The 19,420-nt window shown below is 39.5% G+C and overlaps 1 protein-coding gene across 3 annotated transcripts in view; it reads left to right on the forward strand.

Annotated features, from left to right (window-relative positions):
* The window catches only part of ABCC4 (ATP binding cassette subfamily C member 4 (PEL blood group)), a 154,027-nt gene that overhangs the window by 11,665 nt on the left and 122,942 nt on the right, over positions 1-19,420 (forward strand). For all 3 annotated transcript variants that reach the window (XM_074562976.1, XM_074562968.1, XM_074562960.1), the window contains exons 2-7: positions 3,833-3,943; positions 6,150-6,270; positions 6,912-7,136; positions 12,247-12,336; positions 12,765-12,928; positions 17,070-17,195. In XM_074562976.1, the coding sequence (XP_074419077.1) occupies positions 3,833-3,943; positions 6,150-6,270; positions 6,912-7,136; positions 12,247-12,336; positions 12,765-12,928; positions 17,070-17,195 (837 nt within the window). The remainder of the gene's footprint in view (positions 1-3,832; positions 3,944-6,149; positions 6,271-6,911; positions 7,137-12,246; positions 12,337-12,764; positions 12,929-17,069; positions 17,196-19,420) is intronic.

The raw sequence follows: 19,420 nt of genomic DNA on the forward strand, positions 1-19,420 counted from the left end.
GCACTGGCACAGGTTGCTCAGAGAGGCTGTAGAGTCTCCTTCCTTGGAGATCTTCAAAAGCTGTTCGGACATGGTCCTGGGCAATTGTTTCTAGGTTGTCCTGCTTGAAGGACTGGTGAGGCCACACCTTGGTATTATGTCCAGTTTTGTGCACCTCAATACGAGAGAGATATCGAGGTGCTGGAGTGAGTGCAGAGGAGGGCAATGAAGCTGGTGAAGGGCCTGCAGAATAAATCTTATGAGGAGCGGTTGAAGGAGCTGGGACTGTTTAGTTTGAGGAAGAGGAGGCTGAGGGGAGACCTCATCACTCTCTACAAGTACTTGAAAGGCCATTGTAGAGAGGTTGGTGCTGGTCTCTTCTCACAGGTAATTAGCAATAGAACAAGAGGGAATGGGTTCAAGCTGCAGCAGGGTAGGTTTAGACTGGACATTAGGAAAAAATTCTTCACAGAGAGAGTGGTCAGACACTGGAATAGGCTGCCCAGGGAGGTGGTGGAGTCACCATCCCTGAATGTGTTTAAGACTCATTTAGATGTGGTGTTAGGGGATATGGTGTAGGGGAGAACTTTGTAGAGTGGAGTTGATGGTTGGACTCGATGATCCCAAGGGTCTTTTCCAACCTAAAAGATTCTATGATTCTATGACCGCATGACCTCCAGAGGTCCTTTATAACCAACCTCAGCCATTCTGTGATTCTGTAATAAATTTCCTATTTATGCTCCTTGCTAAATGTCAGAATGATTTCCGTTTTCACCGCCTTGGCAGCAGTGGTTAGTGGAATCTCGTAACTATTTGGGAGTACGTAACTATCTCGTAACAACTTGGGAGTGTTGGTTGACAGCCGGCTGAATATGAGCCAGCAGTGTGCCCAGGTGGCCAAGAAGGCCAACAGCATCCTAGCCTGTATCAGGAATAGTGTGGTGAGCCGGACTAGGGAAGTGATCATCCCCCTGTACTCGGCACTGGTGAGGCCCCACCTCGAGTACTGCGTTCAGTTTTGGGCCCCTCGCTACAAGAGGGACATTGAGGTGTTGGAGCGTGTCCAGAGAAGGGCTACAAAGCTGGTGAGGGGCCTGGAGGACAAACCTTATGAAGAACGACTGAGGGAGCTGGGGTTGTTTAGCCTGGAGAAGAGGAGGCTGAGAGGAGACCTTATCACCCGCTACAACTACCTGAAAGGAGGTTGTAGAGAGATGGGGGCTGACCTCTTCTCCCTGGTGACAAGTGATAGGACGAGAGGAAACGGGTTCAAGTTACGTCAGGGGAGGTTTAGATTAGATATTAGGAGACATTTTTTCACTGAAAGGGTTATTAAACATTGGAATAGGCTGCCCAGGGAGGTGGTGGATTCACCATCTCTGGAGGTGTTTAAAAAAAAGGGTAGATGGGGCACTGAGGGACATGGTTTAGAAGTGGCTCTTGTCAGGGTAGGCTAAAGGTTGGACTCGATGATCTTAAAGGTCCCTTCCAACCTCAACAATTCTATGATTCTATGATTCTATGATTCTATTTCCATAGATGTGAGAAGAATTTATCCTTGTATTTTCCTGAAAGGGCTGCCTCATCCTGATTTTCATGATAAAGGAGTTGGGGAAGATAACTTGTTCTCTAGCTTTCTCTGTCAGAAAGGACACCTGTGACTTGTTTATGGAGTAGACTGTAGGCTGATACTGATGTTGCAAGGGGAGGAATGCTTGGTATCGGCCACGTGACTCTACTGAATTCTGCAGATCTTTCCCATAACTATCTGTCCTGGAGCAAATAGAGCCTCTCTCGTTCAGCAGGCTGAAATTGTTTGAATGGTCTTGAGGTTATTTGCATCACATTTGCTTCTTACCTGTGGTTGGCAGCAAGAACTGAGGCTGAAGAAGAAACGTTTCAAGGGATCAGATTCATTGCGTCAAACCAGGCAGAAACTCTTCTGCTGGTTGGAGCAACTGAAGTTTGAGACGTTTTATCAGGAGCTGTAGGGAAGTTGTGGCAGTGATTTGGGCCCTGATGCTATTTGGCCATATAGTCCAAGCAACAGACCTGTCTGACAAGTACTTTCTGTTTCTAATTGCACCTTTTAGCATACATTGAGGGCTTAACAGCTCACATGCACAGATCTTCAGTACTCCCTCCAAGAGTTTAAAAAGGGCTGTTAAGGCATTAAAGATGCTACACTAAGGATAGAGGCTTAATCTTTGAATGAGTCACACAAACACTGTGCTAACATGCTGAGTAGTGAAGGAAAAGACCCCACTATTAATACCATTTGTTACATGCAGTTGTGCCATGGAGCTTAGAGCTTGTGGAAAAGGTTTTTGCAGCAGCTCTATCTTTGAAGAAACTCTCTGAGTACCCTCTCCTGCCCCTCCACCCTCTCTAAAACTAATCAACAAACTTCTTGTAAGCAAGTGTATACAAAATTTAACTGGAACATGCCCCAGCAAGAAATGTAAAGCTAGTTGATGAGTATTCACAACCATTGTTGTGGTTGTGAATAAATAAATGCCCTCGTTGTAAACTATCCCAGTTTTGAATTCTCACATGTAGGCCTTCCAGAAAATAATACGCTTCACTTGGTGTGAACACTCCTTTAAAAACCCAATTGGTGAAGTCAGTGAGTAATCAAGCATCAGAAACTAAACCGCAATTACGAACTTTCACAGGCAATTGACAGCAAACACCTTGCCCTGAGTGAAAGAGTATTTTTTCCAAAACAGGTCCATGCCTGACCTCTTGGTTCTGATCGTGTTGACCAGCTGAGAAAATACTTGTAGGAAACAGGCCTGAGAACCAAAATCCACATTTCTCCTGGAAACAAGTATCATGGATTTGGCAGAGAGAAAAACTAAGTGGCAAACTGCAAGTGCCCCAAGTCCCCTGTTCCCACTAAGCCGTGCCTGTTTCGGAGGCGTCATTCTCTTTTGCTCCATCTCACGAACAACTTGGTCACTTTTGTGCTTTCTGCCATGCATCTGTCTGCCCCGTGGAGCACAGCTGAAACTGTTTGGACCTCTTTGACCCGTGTTTCAGACTTGAAGAAGGATTTAAGTGTGTAAAACCTTGTCTTACAGTTGCCTCACAGCGTTATTTGATCTAACAAAAATGTTGTGTTTTCGAGCAAACCTACAGTAGCACTATTACAATTTGTTTTCAACGCGCTCTTATGAAATACTGAGATTTTAAAAATCTGTCCACTAAGAAAACTGAGCTGTTAGGCAGTATTTTCCTTTTTTGTACAGCCACACTGTGACAGTGTGCTTTTTGTTTGTATTTCTAAACATGGTTAAGACAAGTTCTAGTAATAATCCGTTATTTACCTGTTTTTACATTTGAGTGGTTGTCTTTAAATTACTGACCTTTGGTATTTGTCAAGATGGCAGCTGAACAGCAGTTAGTTTTTTCTTCATGTAAATGAATAGCCATGCTAGTTACAAAAAAATCTTTTAATATGTATTACAATTTTATTTACAACTCTGTCAATATTTTAATAGTTGGATTAAGTTCTGTTTTTTCTTAAATATTTAAAGAAATGCTGATTTTCATTAATTATAAGGAAACACTGTAACAGTTGCCTTAAGGCCAAGAAGAGTTGTGCTGGCTGTCTGGATGCCTGGGAGGAAGGTGCTACAGGGCATAGCTTTAGGAAATGGGAAATGCTTTCCCATTTGTAAAATGGGGGTGACTTAATTCTTAGGTAAGGGAGAAGTGCAGTAAAAAGTGTAGATGTTGAGTGAGGCAGGAGAAGAGGAGGGAAGAAAGAGGTAAGAGAATTAAATTTGTGTATAAAGAAATTACTCTTTTGGTCTGCTGATCAGTTTATTAATAATTTGTATTTAAATAGGTGGTTGAATCCCTTATTTATTACTGGCCATAAACGGAAGCTTGAAGAAGATGATATGTATAAAGTGCTGCCAGAAGATTCCTCAGAGAAGCTTGGAGAAGAATTGCAATGGTAAGGGGAAAAAAATAATTGTTCTCTTTCATTGTATTTCTGCTGGTGAAGGTGAGAGTCTTATTCCTGTTCTAAAATTAAAATAAGTTGTTGTAAAATTTAACAAAGTCTACTGTTAAAAAAGCCGAAGAACTGAAAATAATATTTAAAACTTGTTTACTATGGAAGCATTTTAATTTTTTCAACTTAGACGTAATGAAAATGCATTGGAGTATTTCCATTAATGTCATTTATGACCAATTTGACACTGCAGAATGCTCGGAAAAGAAGACTTTTCATCATCTGTTACTGCAGTAATTCTCAGTTAATTAATGTGAGTCTTCTGGCCTGTGGTAGAATAGCTATGGAAGCTTTTCAAATTTCTCAGTATAAAAGTGGGTAAAAAGTTTTAGAGTTTTTTCTTTTTTTGTTCTTGGTTTTGAGCACGAACTGAATTAAGTGACAGCTGTGTACCCTTTATATATGTGTGTAGATAAAGATATGTATGGTGAAAATATGCCACTCTTTGTAAAGCGGATAAAATGCCTGGACATCTAAAACATTGTGTCTAGGAGGTGTTTTTATTTTGTTATAAATACTTTTTCATGGACTGTGTACCAATCATGTTGTTATGGACTCAGGAGGATCTATCTTTTTCTGTTAATAGTGAAATATCTTCCAAAAGTAACAGTTTATGTAAATTGTCTTGAACCTTCCAATAGCAAAGGTTTTTGTCTTCAAATAATCTTCTAATCTTCCTAAATATAATTAGAGGAAAAGGACTCTTCTTGTGAAAGGTGGCCTCTGTGTTAAGAAAGTGTGGCCTTGCTATTTCTTGCCTTTCCACTGAAGGCAGAGCAAATCAACTTCCTAATAGTTTGGTTGGGAGGAGAGGCTCCTCAAGAAGTAAAAAGACTCCAGAAACGAAAGGCTATGACCAGGTCTTACATCATCCTGCTCTGGATGAGTTTACAGGAGAAAGAGGGTCAGTGATAAGCTCATAGGAGTGCAGCTTCTAACATCTTCGTAGCTGTAGAGCTTTGCCAGATTTCATGGTTGTGTCTTGAAGCAGTTCAGGGAATTTGCTGCGGAGGAAGATGGACTCTTTCCAAGGATTCTTACAGTAAAAGCACAGACTTTCCATGAGTCAGGAAATGGTAGAAAATACAGCATGCAAAAAAAAAAAAAAAAAGTTTTTTCATTCTTTAGTGTACTTGGCGAAGAAGCAGAGAATATAATTCACAAATAGCCACCTAAGGAAGTAGCCTTTTCTCTTGGGCCAATAAACTCCACAGAATCTACACAGTTTCAATTCTGATTCTGAAGCATTTAGACAATATAATCCTTGTTACAAAAAGAAGAGGGTAAAAATAAAAAAAAAATGTTTTCTTATCTGTACTATTTACTTCAAACTTGTGTGCTTTGTTGCAAAATAATTTGGTTTGCATGCTTTTTAGACTCATTTCAGCCCTCAAACTGGCAAGGTCAGAGGGCCTGGCAGAAAATATATTAGCCTCCCAGAAGTGAGGGAGAGTATCCTGTCTGACAAGAGTGTGCTTTAAGAAGTCTGCTTAAGTTCTGATACTTTCTTTTCAAAATCATGCTTGTTATTACTGTCATTGATTTTTAACGTGAACGGATTGTGTCCTACTTGTGGGCAGACACATAGTAATGCAGACGTCTTTGCCACTGCCGCTGTAATCCTTGCCATTGGAGAGATGTGTGGAGTGTTAAGTGACAAAACTGCTGCAGACAGTTCTCTCTGCTCTTATGCCATATTTGATCGTCCTCATCGAAGCACGTGGTGGAAAAAAGAAAGTGCCAGACATGAGAAAGGGTTGTGCATCACAACCTTTCTGGGGAAGTGCAGAGTTTATAAGAAGATAAAGACACTCCATGCTGCCTTAGTCCATAGTCAGGGGATCATATGATAATAGGGTCTTAATTAAGGTGAGTGGCTGTCTGAACTGAGAGGAGAAGGAAAGAAATATGTCAAAGGCAATAGTAGTCAACAGTGGTGAATTGGCTGTGATTATACAAGAGCAAATAGGCCTATAATGCTAAGTACTATGTGTTTATGTGAATGAGAAAACATCTCTTAACTTCTGTTGTTGTTGTATAAAAGTGATGGTGGCAATTTGGCCGTAAGTCTGAAAGTATTTTATTCCAGGTAATTGCCTTGTGATTTTACTTCTGTCCTCCAGCATGTTTGCATTTTGCTTGTCAGGTACTGGGATAAAGAGGTGCAAAAAGCCAAAAAGAGAGGAAAAACGCCACATTTAACAAAAGCCATCATTCTTTGTTACTGGAAATCCTATTTAGTTTTTGGAATTTTCACAATGATTGAGGTAAGTGGTGTAAAATGTCATACAACACACTTAGCAATGTGAAACTTGGCCCATTAGGTTGCATGATACATACTGGTGACTTCATGCCGGGCTGTTCAGAGAAACTGTGATGTTCGTGTACGCTCTCAGAAAAGTAAAACAGAGCTACAGCCCCGGAGAGACTGGAAAAATGAGTTGTGACTGCAGGATTATGGATGTGTAACAGAGAGCCAATTTCAGTGCAATATTTTTGAGACACTGCAAGCTACTGACTTGCTTTGTAAGGCTTAGCTGTATTTTATGTATCTGAGTGGGGTGCCCCGTAGAAAAGGGGGGTTTTTGCTATATGTAAATGACTGTAAACGACACACTGTCATCTTTAAAAATGGAAGTGCAATACGTATTCATGCATTTTTTATAACATCAGAGTTTTTATTGGTAAGTGAGAGGGTTTAAACATTCAGCTACATTTCAATGTGCAACATATTTCTTTTGAATTATGTGTTGAAAAAAATGGCTTGACATTTTAGAGCACAGTAAAGGCAAAATAGTACGGGATGTGACTTGTGGCACTAGTTGGCTCTCATTTGCCTGGTTACAAACTTGGGCAGCGTGGTATGATAGGAAATTGTTAATACTTTTTCCCTTTCTTTTTCTTTCAGGAAACCCTCAAAATAGTTCAGCCAATATTTTTGGGAAAAATTATTAATTATTTTGAAAACTATGGTTCCTCAGATGAGGTAGCTTTGAATTTTGCATATTGCTACGCAGCTGCTCTGTCTGTGTGCACGCTTATTCTAGCTATAATGCACCACTTATACTTCTATCATGTACAGCGGGCTGGCATGAAGCTGAGGGTAGCTATGTGTCATATGATTTATCGGAAGGTAAGCAAACCTGTTTACGGGTACATTTGGCATTTGACAGCTAATTCATTAGGAGAGTTTAAAAATATAGTTATGTTCATGCTTGCAATTCCATTGAAGTTACTCATTTGTAGAAATGTAATGCATGCTAATATGTATCAGACCTTAAATACATATATGTGTTTTTGCTCTCTCTTTGGTAACAGAGCACCTCTGCTATGAGGACAGGCTGAGAGAATTGGGGTTGTTTAGCCTGGAGAAGAGAAGGCTCCGGGGAGACCTTATAGCGGCCTTCCAGTACCTGAAGGGGGCCTACAGGAGAGATGGGGAGGGACTCTTTGTCAGGGAGTGTAGAGATAGGATGAGGGGCAACAGTTTTAAACTGAAGGAGGGTAGATTTAGATTAGATTTTAGGAAGAAATTCTTTACTGTGGGGGTGGTGAGGCACTGGAACAGATTGCCCAGAGAAGTTGCAGATGCCCCATCCCTGGAAGTGCTCAAGGCCAGGCTGGATGGGGCTTTGAGCAGCCTGGTCTAGTGGGAGGTGTCCCTGCCCATGGCAGGGGGGTTGGAACTAGGTGATCTTTAAGGTCCTTTCCAACCTAAGCCATTCCATGATTCTATGTGTCTGAATGATAACTTCAGTCCTGCTAGTGAAGGTGGTGCATTAAATAGCCGTAAAGCCTAGGAGGAGCTGCTGATTTTCACCTGCTGATGCTGTTGGAGAAGAGCCCCCCCATTGCTGGTGGAAAGTTTGTGTGCTGGAGCCGTAAAGGCCATCAGCATACAGCAGGGGAGAGGGGCAGAGCTCCCGGGGTTCAGCATTCTCAGTTGCCCGGGAATTGCTTCACTGTCCAGTTTCCCCCCGCCCCTGCTGTGGTTAATGGTTATGTTTTCTTCCAGCAATGCTGTAGAGTTGCATCCTTTGTGGGTCAGAGAGGCTGCCCCCCCCGGCTTCCCCTCAGGGCATCCCTCAGGTTAGTTCAGGGACAGGCAGTGGTCCTGCTGCTGCCCCCTCTAGGCTGCAGGGGATGCTCGGCGTCTGCCCAGGCAGGTCCCTTTAGTATCTCTCCTACTTGGGGGGGAAGAAAGAGGAGTGGGCAGAGGAGAGACCGTTCATAATCAAGCTGAATCCCAGAGGTAGGGTAGAGCCAGTTTTTAGCATCAATTACTGGTTTTACTATGGGAGCACTGGAGTCCTTCACTAAAGCCAGTGAAGCGTGAGAAGGGATGTACATTCAGTAAGCTGTGGTCTCCTTGCTGTCTGTGTGGCCTGATCAAGTAAAAGCTGTCCTCGACTACAGTCGGAGCCGAGGCTGCTGTCAGACAGAAAGTGGAACAAGAGAAGTTGTGGATGTTACCTACAGGAAGGAGCTGAGCATCACCCAGGGTGAAATGCTGGCCTTGGTGTGCGCTGGGGAGCAAGCAACCCAGTCGTAAATGTCTGTTTCCTTCTTCTGAAGCTGTTGGCAATACCCAAACCATTGAGCCCATCTCCGCTTCCACGCACAAAGTCCCTGCTGGGGATGCTGGAAGGGAAAATGCCCTATCTTTCTATCTTTAGTGCTGCTGGAATAGCGTCCTGCAAGTTCTTACCTCAGCAAAGGAGTTTAATTGAAGGATCAAGACTGTAAGGTTTCTTTAGAATATAAAGAAATGCATGTTATTTTAACCATTAAGCATAGGTACCATCCACTTAAGGCAAACACTTGTACTGCTGGTATAGGTCATGCGAAGGTTTTGGGCAAAGCAGTAAAGTGAGGAGAGTGAAAATGGCCCCATTGTAAGTGTTGATTGCTTTTCATGCACATATTTATTCTCCTCCCTCTTCTGATACCTTGGAAATTATCCTCTGGGAACTCAGCTCTAACATGGCACACTGCTTTCTTGTACATAAACATCTCTCTGAGGTATTAATTTACTAAACTGATTATCATAACACAGTTTGAAATTCATGAAATATGTATATAGTGATGTTGTTTGTTGCTGTGTTGATATTAGCTTAGAAGCTTGGAAAAGAAATGTTCATAATATGCACCCTTATTTCTAGAGATGTGATTAAATGGAAAATTAATCTCCCTTCATCTCATAAATGTTTACTCCTGAGGGTGAAGGCTGAGGTCACAGCAGAACGTTGATAAACCTTTCTAATCGTTTGTCCTCATTATCTGAGGCTTATAGATAGGTCATACTTTCTCTTTATCCTCATATATGCTTTTGAAAGAATCTGGATGCTAATTTACCAGCACTTTTGCAGTGTTTGTTAATTGCTGTAGTAAATAAAAACTTGGATTTGCAAGGATGAGTGGGTTGTATCCACGAGCATCCTTAATAGAGAACTTCAAATGCTCGTAATTCTTAAGTTTTAGACCCTTTTTCATTCCCTGGAAAGTTAAAATGTCATTTACAAAAAGCCTGTATTCAAACTCCAAGATGGTTTGTGATCAGTAAGAAGTGTTAGTGATGCACGCAGGAAGCTTGTAGCAAAAATGAAAATGGAATCTGTCTCATGACTCACAATCTCATGTTTTAAAACCAAAGGCTACTTATGGGGGACTGATTTATTTATTATTTTTTTTGAAGACTTAACTTTTAGAAGTTGTTTGAGGTTCAGATAAACACTAAAGCAGCTTAAGCTGTGAAGTAGTTGGTTGAGACAGAAAGCAGACAAAAAGGTGTCAGGAGTTATTTCACTGAAGAGTTATATTATTCCTTTCTATGGTCAGTTCTCCTTTTTTAATGTGCTTTTGAATTAACTGTTTGGGGCATGAAGAGATTAAAACACTAAGATGGGAGTACAGAAGGCATGTAACGGTTAAAGAACTGTAACTGGGCCTGTGCAATTACATCTGGGGAAAAAAAAGAGTTTAAGACATCAAGCATACAAACTGCTCTCATTAGTTCATATAACTAAAACCTCTTTTCCTTGAGAAAGGGTGCTTGCTGGGAAACACACCTGTATGGAAAATTTATAGACAGAAAACCAAGCAGGTCTTTGTGCTGAAAACAGACTGATAATTGGCAAATGTAAAATAAAATGTAAATTCAAACTACAGTTGCTTTTTAAAAAGGTGTGTGGCTGTAGATAACCTTCAGTAGTATTTCTTACCGTGGGAGTGAATTTATAACTGTTGCGGTCAAAGCAGCATTTAAAGCCACCGTGTACTGGCCTCGGTGGGGATAGAGTTAATCAAAAAACAGTGCTACTTCAAAAGTAGTTTTGAAGCAGGAAGGGAAGAAAAGACTAAAATTGCATTGCCACCGACGTTGGAAATGGCTGTCTGTTCCCTGAGAAGACCAATCAGTCACAGATGAGCACAGTCCTTTTGGCTCAGATGCTTCCATGGTTCCTCCTGAGGCTGTCTTGGCCAAAATGAACTGGGCTGGTACATTTTGAAACTGTTTTTGCCGCCTCTGTCTGAAAGGGCTAGGAAGAGGTCAGAAAGGTGACTCAGGTGGTGGGTCTGAGACAGACCCAAGCCATGGGACACTAGGAAGATACCAGTGCAATATTCTCCTGGGTGGCTCAGGTGGACTTCAAATAGCAGGTATGTCTGTGTCATTAAGGAGTAAGTAGCAGTAGGTGCTGTAAACACACCCTGGGGGGCAACTTCTTCAAACATGCATCACTTGGTCTATGGATATCTAACAGCTTTTCTAGGAGTTTACCAACCTTGATCTGTGGTGTGGAGTAAACGCGATAGAGAGGTGGATGTGCTGTGGCTGCATTACCTGCAGGCAGCTTCGCGTGGGATTTCAGATGTATGAGAGACAAATGGCTTAAGACAGGGGATGAAAGATTTTCTCAAATAATTAAATCTTGTCTCTCGTACACCCAGTATCCTAGATTTATTATTAGAATATCAGAGGAATTTCTTAGCAGAGTTTTAAATGTTTCTGCCTGCTGGTTTCAATGAAGTTAGGATTGGGATTCTCTCTGTGATTAATACCCTTGTAATCCGGCAGTGAGGTGCAAGAAACCTAAGACGCTTTATTTGAAGTGATGCTTTGAATAGTACTTTGATGTCTGATGTGCTTGCACCTGATATTTTTGAAACAATTAGTGCTTTTCAAGTTAGATTATTGATCAAAAAGGAATCCTAATAATAACTGCTTAGAGAGGGAGAAGTAGATGTGCACCACCTAAAAATGCAAAGTGTTTTTGAGGAGTGAAGTCCTGTAACGGGAAAACGTGTAACACGTTTTGTGTATTTTTTACTTGTGCTGCAAAACCGTGTTTTCTTTGCAGCAGGTGTAGAAGGAAGCAGCGTCTGTTATCTGCGTCTTTGAGCTATTTCAGTTTGGATCTTTGCAGTAATGTTTAGACTGCATATTTCCATATGTGATCTTTTGGGGGGGCATTTTACAATCACTATTTGCTACTGAGTAACTTATTTATTAAACTATAAAAATATTTTATATTATACTTGTTGCTTTTCATAGCGTATGCTAAACTTCTTAATATATAAATTTTACATTTAAATTTTTAAATTAAAATTAATAAATTTTAATATAATTCTGAAATCTTGTGGTTTTTACAAGAGTTATTAACAAGGGAAATACTTACTAATTTGTAAAGGGATATTAACTCTGATTTGCAAAGATAGAAAGCACAGTTTGCAGTGTTAGCAAGAACTGATTGCGTAAAATGAATAACTTGGGGGTTTTGTCTTCTGTCAGGAATCTCAGAATTCTTTCAATTGACCAAACACTGTCCTGATTTAAATTTGGTCTTCAGGTGGAGTTTTTGTTCCTGTTTTGAACAAATGCTCATAATGTGGGGGAGAGCAATGCAAATGAGAAGTTTCAGGCTCTTTTGTTTAGTTTTAATAACTTGCTAAGTTGGTATTTCCCCATTTTTAATCGCTTCAGACAACATGAGGATAGTTATGGCAACTCTTGTTCTTGCAGTCCTTCCCTAGACTTGTTTTTTTATAGGCTCTTCTTCAGGACTTCAGAATATTTAACCTAACCCACATGTTATCTGATGAAATGTGCCCAGGTGTTCTCAGGCAAAAGCTGAGACATGCCTTCAGCTTTTGCCCCAGTGTTTTATTTGTGTATTGAGCCTTCTGTGTACAGGTGTACTGTGCTGTATAAGCTGTGACAATTTGAGTTCTGACTTTTTTAGGCACTTCGTCTCAGTAACGTAGCTATGGCAAAAACTACCACTGGTCAAATAGTAAATCTTCTATCGAATGATGTGAACAAATTTGATCAGGTAAGAAACATTACAGATCTTTCCAATGGACTGAAGAAATTGTGGGGTCTGAGTTAAGAAGTTTTCGTTTACAACTGATGATTTAAGTGTTTCTTATGAACTTTTCTAGTTGTTTCTTGAATATCACAGGAAGAGAAATATTCCCTTAAAATATGGGAGGAAAACATACTTCCCCCCTTTTAAATATTTTTCTGCTGTTTTCCTAAGCTCAGAGAAATGTTGGTGCATGAAGATAAAACAAAATCAGGGTGGTAATTTGCTTACTTTCTGGAGGTTAGGCACCTCTGTGTACGTTTAGGTGCAGAATTCTCGCTGGATGCCTCAGTTCATGCCGAAGGCAAAGATGATTCCTGAACTTTGTGTTATTAGGGTTTAATTTTTTTAGCTAAGACCAAAAGCTAATTTTTGTTTCTTAACTGTTTGCCTAGGTAACGATTTTCTTGCACTTCTTGTGGGCTGGACCAATTCAAGCTGTAGCAGTAACAGTACTTCTCTGGATAGAGATAGGCCCATCGTGTCTTGCAGGAATGGCAGTTCTGATTATTCTTCTTCCTATCCAGACCTGCATTGGGAGACTTTTTTCTTCCCTAAGGTAAGGTTGCACGTGTTGTTTTGTACGTATTTTCTGGCCTGGGTTTTAAAATGTGCACACTGGATGGAGGTGGAGCACTGCTCTGAGATCAGCTTCTGTGTGGTGAGGTTTTTCGCATTGTCTTCTGTCTTTGCCAGTATTTTTCATAGTCGCTAATGTGAGCTTTCTGAATTCCTGTTTAGGGACTTGGAGTGGTTTGTCTTCCAGACGTGCTGAAAATATGTGCTACTCATTAGCTGTCCAGTGTATTAAGAGTTGGGCTACTTCCATAGCTACTTTACTGTCAATCTTGGCATAGAATTGTGTAGCTCCTCGAGCTTTGCCTTCCTGCATTGATGCTTAAGGAGCAGTTACTACAAAGGCAATACTGTCAGTCCTGCCATAAGTTTGACTTACTGGGGCGATACAGGGGTTGCAGCAGAAAGGTCTGAAGGTTTCATGTTCAAAGATCTTGCTCTCTGTCCTCCAGGACAAAGAGGCAGAGAGGAAAAAGGGGAAGGAACTGAGAGAGAAAGGAAGAAAAAAATTATGAAGGTGGTTTTGATGAGGTTTCTAACGGTAAGGTTCTAGGCTGGGGAGATATAAAATGAGTTTGCAGTAGTTTTCCATTATCAGACAAATTTAATTTGTTTTTCTGTGACTTCCTCCTAAAAAAAAAAAACTTGCCTCAAGTGGGAATATTGAATTATCTTCAATGTTCTCGCTTCCTAACTTTCTTTTTCGTGTGTAATTAATCATGCTCTACTTACATCATGAGTTTATAAATGGCTTTTGCATCTAAATGGGAATATTTTTGTGTTCCTTTACATATGCTTAGTAGTGTTATGCATCTTCGCTGTATTTGTATTCAGGGTGAATTGGTTCCTTCTAGCTCTTTGGATAAGCAAAACTGTTGTTTTCAAGTTGTATTTTAAGACAAGTTTTCCAGAGGTACTGAGACTGGCACTGCCATTGCATGGCTAGGTATGAAGAGAGAGCTGAGAATTACAAAATGAGACCAACTCGTAGACTTCCTTCTGTTTGTAACCACTGTGATAGTCTTCAGTTATTATCCTCACGTGCTATTTCTCAAATAAGGAGCCATTCAGTGTTCTCTGTCAAATTCTTAGGTTTTTTATGATAAAACCTGTTTGTAGAACACTTCCAATATATTCTTACACGTGCATTTTCACTGCGTGTGTAATATGCATGCATAAGTATCAAGCTATTTCACTGCTGGGTTTTTTGAGTTGTAAGTTTTTGAGGTTTTGAGCTTTGAGACAATAATTAAAATACTTAGCACTTAACTAGTGCCTTCTCCATGGTGGTAAGCATTATTATCCCCATTTTACAGATGGGAAACTGAGGCACAAAGAGATTAAGGGACTTGTCCAGGGTCAGACAACAAGGTGACAAAAATCTCTTCTCAAAGGTATGTATTTTAAAAGTTAATCAGTGGCAATGTGACGTTGTTTGGGTTTTTCCCCCATTCATTAACAGCCACTTGTTTTGATGCAGTGCAAGGGAGAAAATTTGTTAACCAGAAAAGCTTTTGCTTGTCTACGTGTGCACAGATGTTTGTCTTTGTGAACAGAAATGTGCAGTGAACAGGAGGAGTTAATGGAAAATCTGAAATGGATTCCAGCCCTGTAATGATGTGTGTGTTCACATGGCGATTGCCGGGAATCTGCATGGATTTAAGGAAAGCAGCCTATGAAGAAGTAATTTAGGGATTAAAGCTTTTGCTAAAATCCAGGCACGCTCAATGTGGCAGCTAATTTGTGCTACTGTTGAGCACTGTGCTTGTGACCCACTGCTGTAAACACGTGCACCAGTTCATGATGCGGGCATTAGCTTCGGTGCTGTAGGGGTTTGCAGGAACGGACTCAGTATCCAGTGAAATGGTATACGCGGTATTATGCAGTATTACTTTTACCTGGACAAGTACGAGAAGTTTTACGAAATACACACGACATAATACCTTATTTGAGAAATAGTTCAATTGTTGGACTGAAGACCATATTAGATATATTTATTCACAAGACCTAAACTCTTTCGCTGCTTAGCCATGCAACTGTAGTATTGTCTTTTAAAGCCCTTATAATTTTTTTGGAAGAGAAAAACTATGTGGAACTGTTTTGTCAGACATGATTAAAACGCGCCAAATATGCCTCGTGAAAGCAAAAAGGAATTCTGCAGCTTGCTTAATTTAGCATGGTTATTAGTATCCTAGAGGGGACTTCTCAGACATTTAAAGAATTTTCAGGTGCTTTCCTATTGCACTCTTGAGAATGTGTTTCCCAGTCATCCTGATCTGCGTGTACTCTGAACTTAATATTTTTAAAACGGGGGAACACATCTTCATCTGCTGTAAATTGCCATCAGCGTACTGGAAATCTGTGTACTTTCAACCATTATATAATATCTCAGAGACTGTGGCTTCTGGTATGTATGCACAAAATATGCTTTTTGCAATGTAGAGGAGTGTAACTTAAAAAAAAAAAAAACCAAAAAAACCCAATACTGCTTTCCCCGCCAGCCTCTTGAACACTTTAAAGCCATTTGAAAGAGCATGGTTACTATCGTAACATTTCAGCGGGAAAACTGAAAAATTGGCTTATGGGAACTGTAGCCTTTTTGATTCACACCATTTAAAAAGAAACCTCTGGCTAACTTCATTATTTTGAATAATCTTCAACCCTCTGTTAATCTGGAGACCAAGCAGGTCTGACAGTTGCCTGTTTCAAAGGATTGCAGGTGAGAACTGTTGTTTGCTGCTGCAGAGGCTTGAACGACACATGCTAAATCTTGCTTTTCGCAGTGGTAGGGGGTGTGTGTGGAAGAAAGGATGAGCTCTCACTTTCTTTGAGGAATTATTTTACTGTTTCTTTTTGAAAAAGGAAAAGAGGACTTCACAAAGATAATTTTGTTCCATGTCAGTGTGGTTGGTTTAGGCTAAGCTGTCTTCCTCCGTCTTAATAAGAAGCCTTGATTGTATTAGGGCCAAGTTCCTACATTTCTTTTGTCAGTTTTCTTTTATAAATATTTTTAATACCCTGCTTCAGTCATCCCAACATTTATGGAATGCTGGTGCTGAGAAATTTTTTAAAAATGACACGGGTGCCTGAAATTCTTTCTACTGAAGTGCTTTAAACGTGGCCATTTCTTCCAGAGCATCAGAGAAATCTTAAAGGGTGCAGGTTAAGCTGACAAAACCTAGTCACCGCTTCTAAAGAGCTTTTTCTTCCTTTTTCTTCGTAAAGATTTTTTTTTTTTAAATACTGTCTCTGAATCTTAACTTTCATTGGTATGCACGAAAATAAGTAGTCTAGCAGGAAAAAGAATGTTTTATCAAAATAAGGTCTACTATAGCTCACTATATGTGAAGTATGTTTGTCTACATGAATGAATTCAGAATGGTAATAGGTTTTATTAGCATGGTTTATGCATTCATTACATGGCTTCTAACTTTCAATGCTTTTTTCCTAATTAAAACTCTCACTTTATTATTTAATGATCTATATTCTCCACTTTATGTTTGCACTGATGAACAAAGTGGGACTAAAATAGATGTATTTAGTTTAGTTTTAGTTACAGCTAATGCTTAAATAATACTTATTTATTAAACAAAACCATATCTAGATTCGCTCTCCTAAATTATAGCCCATGTACTGTTACTGAGTAATCTTTGCTTCAACTAGAGTTAATCTTAAAAAGACATGTAGGCCAGTTTCTTTAACAACATCCAAAGAGCCTTATGAGAAGGGTTGTTATTTTGGCATTTCAAAACCATTTTTTAAAGTAATTTTCTGATTTTAGTTCTAAAGTTAATATTTGTCACTTTTTTTATTTGAGTTTTTTTTTTTTAATACAAATATGTTTTTTAAGGAATACTATGTGTTGGCACAAGCTGACATATAATTCTGAACATTGAATCAACTTACAGTTCCCTGAGAATAGGGAATACCAGGAATACATACGTACCCAGCTGTGCGTCAGCTTTTACATACTGTTTTAGGAAGACCGTTTAATGCAGTTACAATTACATGAATCCTCTTTACAAATAGAAGCAAAAACTTCATTAATATGAGTATGTTCTGTGATCATAAATAGTCTCTCTTCCTTTGAGAATCTGATAATTTTTACTTTGTGCTATTTACAGAAGCAAGACAGCCACCTTAACAGATGTCAGGATAAGAACCATGAATGAAGTCATAAGTGGTATGAAGATAATAAAGATGTATGCGTGGGAAAAATCATTTGCGGAACTTGTGAATGGTTTAAGAAGGTAATCCTGGAAAGATACAACTTGGTATATGATCTGTATTTGTTTACATATTTTTACACGTCCATAAGCCCACTATTTTGTGCTTTAAAGTGCAGTTTACTTGAATTTCTTTGGCCTTTTTTTAAAAACTTTCTGTAGCAAGAGTGAAGGAATGAAAGTATATCCTAAGGGGATATGTCCCTAAGGGGACAGAAAAAGAAAAAAACCTCTTTGATATTTATAAATTTGGGGGGGGTGGGGGAGGGTGTTATGGTTCCTTTTATGGTTGTGTTTAAAACCAGCAACTAATAAACTGTAGTAGTTGTAATTGAATGATTTCATCCTCACTGTTCTATAAACTAATAGCAAGGAACCAATAAGCAGACATTTCCTTTCTGAGAAATATATGGAATCTGACTTCCTGTCCTAAATAACAGCATCCTCAGGTAGTATTCTGCTTCTCTTTCTGCATTTTGAAGCATTATTCAAGCCATCCGGGAAGGGTGGAGGGGAGAAAAGACAGCAGCTCAGAAATTTTCTAGTTGTTCATTTCATTTCAGAGGTCCCTCAGCATCAGATTAAAACTTATTCATAGATTAAATTTTCAGTCTTTGGGCTTTTACTTGACAGTATAAGAGCATTCAGTGCCAAAGGATAATTGTAGGAGTTCAGGAGCATATTTCTCATTGTTTCATTTTCATGTTATGTCCCTCTCTGGCATATGAGTAGAAGTTTGTTATCCTGCTGTAGATTCTCTGATTTTTATTTGTTTTTAAATTTGTTTTATTTGGAATTTCTTTTTTTTTTTTTTATTTAAAAAGGATCTTTTTTTCCTTTACGTCCATGTGCAGGCTTGCAAACTTGCTCACGTTCCCTGAGGTGTTTGTTCCCACGCGTGTAATCCTTTCCTCCTTCAGATTATAGGATCCTGTGCTGATTGAATGTTCTTGATTGGCTGAAAGCTTTGCTCTCTTGCAGGAAGCCGGAGAGGATATTTCTTTATCGAAAGCTTCCTCAATGGGCGTATTCACATCACTAAACTTTGGATTTCCACATTCAATACCTCGTTAAGATTAGAGGCGTCCTTTTTAATGATGGAGAGAAATAAGCTCTTCCAAAACACATCTCGAGCCCTCTTTTCTTTAACTTCAACGTGGAAAACTGTAGCTAAAAGTCTTAAATTCAGCCAGATGATTTATTGCCTGTTATTTCCACAGTGGTTCTTGACGGTTGCTAAGACGACATCTGAACTCCTCCGTTGCTCTTTTTTCCTGTGGCTGTCTGTATTGGTTTCCTCTGATATAACTCCGTGCCTTAAGACAGTGTAGTGTATTTTATACAGCCTGTGGGTAGGCTGTAATTTATCTGATATTTATGGAGAGTAACACAAAGAACTTGCTGATTATCCACAGATAGTGAGAGGATTATTAAGGATTATTAGAGGGTGGGAAAAGAGTTTCATCCAGGATTGTAGAAGTAATTGAATTAGACCCAGTTCAAATAGTTTACATACAAATGTTCTTTCACTGTACTCTGGAGCAGAGATCAGAGATTGTGAGCCCTTAAGCTGAAAAACTAAGTCTTTGAAAGTCTGTCAATTTGGCCAATTTGGCAAATGTAGTGGGAAAGTTGCTGAACTAGTTTTCCAGTAGCACATTTTGCATCTTTCTCTCTGTTAAGTAAGGACTTCATTTACTTCAAATTGTATAATCATAATTTGAGTTTCTTAAATTGGTATATGGTTCCAAATGGAAGGTAATCAAAATGATCAAGATTTTCCCTGAGAATTGCCAGAATACTTGGGAAGAGAAATTAGGAATTGTATTGGGATTTTATATTCTATATTATTTCAAGCAGATAAAATTAGAATATACAGGGAAGGAGTAAGTTGTTATGGCTCTCTTGATAAAGAAAACCTATTATTTTAATAAGAAGTTAAGCCTGATGGCATCCATGCTGTAGATAGTGTAGTAGTAACATTTTGAGGATTGGATTTGATGAGTCATTTAGAAGTGGAAACTGAAATTTAACTGAAATGGGAATTGAGAACATACGCATCATCAGCTTTTTAGTTGCTGGAGGGAGACTTATGTGTCTATGCAGTAGTTAATCACTATTTAGCTTGGGTAATGGCTGGCACAACAATTGGCCTCACTGATCAGTATTTTTGGAGTTATGAACCAGAATTCCTAGAGCAAAAGGAGGCAGGAGCAGGGTCCAAATCGTGAAGGATTTAGACTGAGATC

The sequence above is a fragment of the Larus michahellis genome, chromosome 1, assembly GCF_964199755.1.
Source record: "Larus michahellis chromosome 1, bLarMic1.1, whole genome shotgun sequence".
In the NCBI taxonomy this organism is placed as follows: Eukaryota; Metazoa; Chordata; class Aves; order Charadriiformes; family Laridae; genus Larus; species Larus michahellis.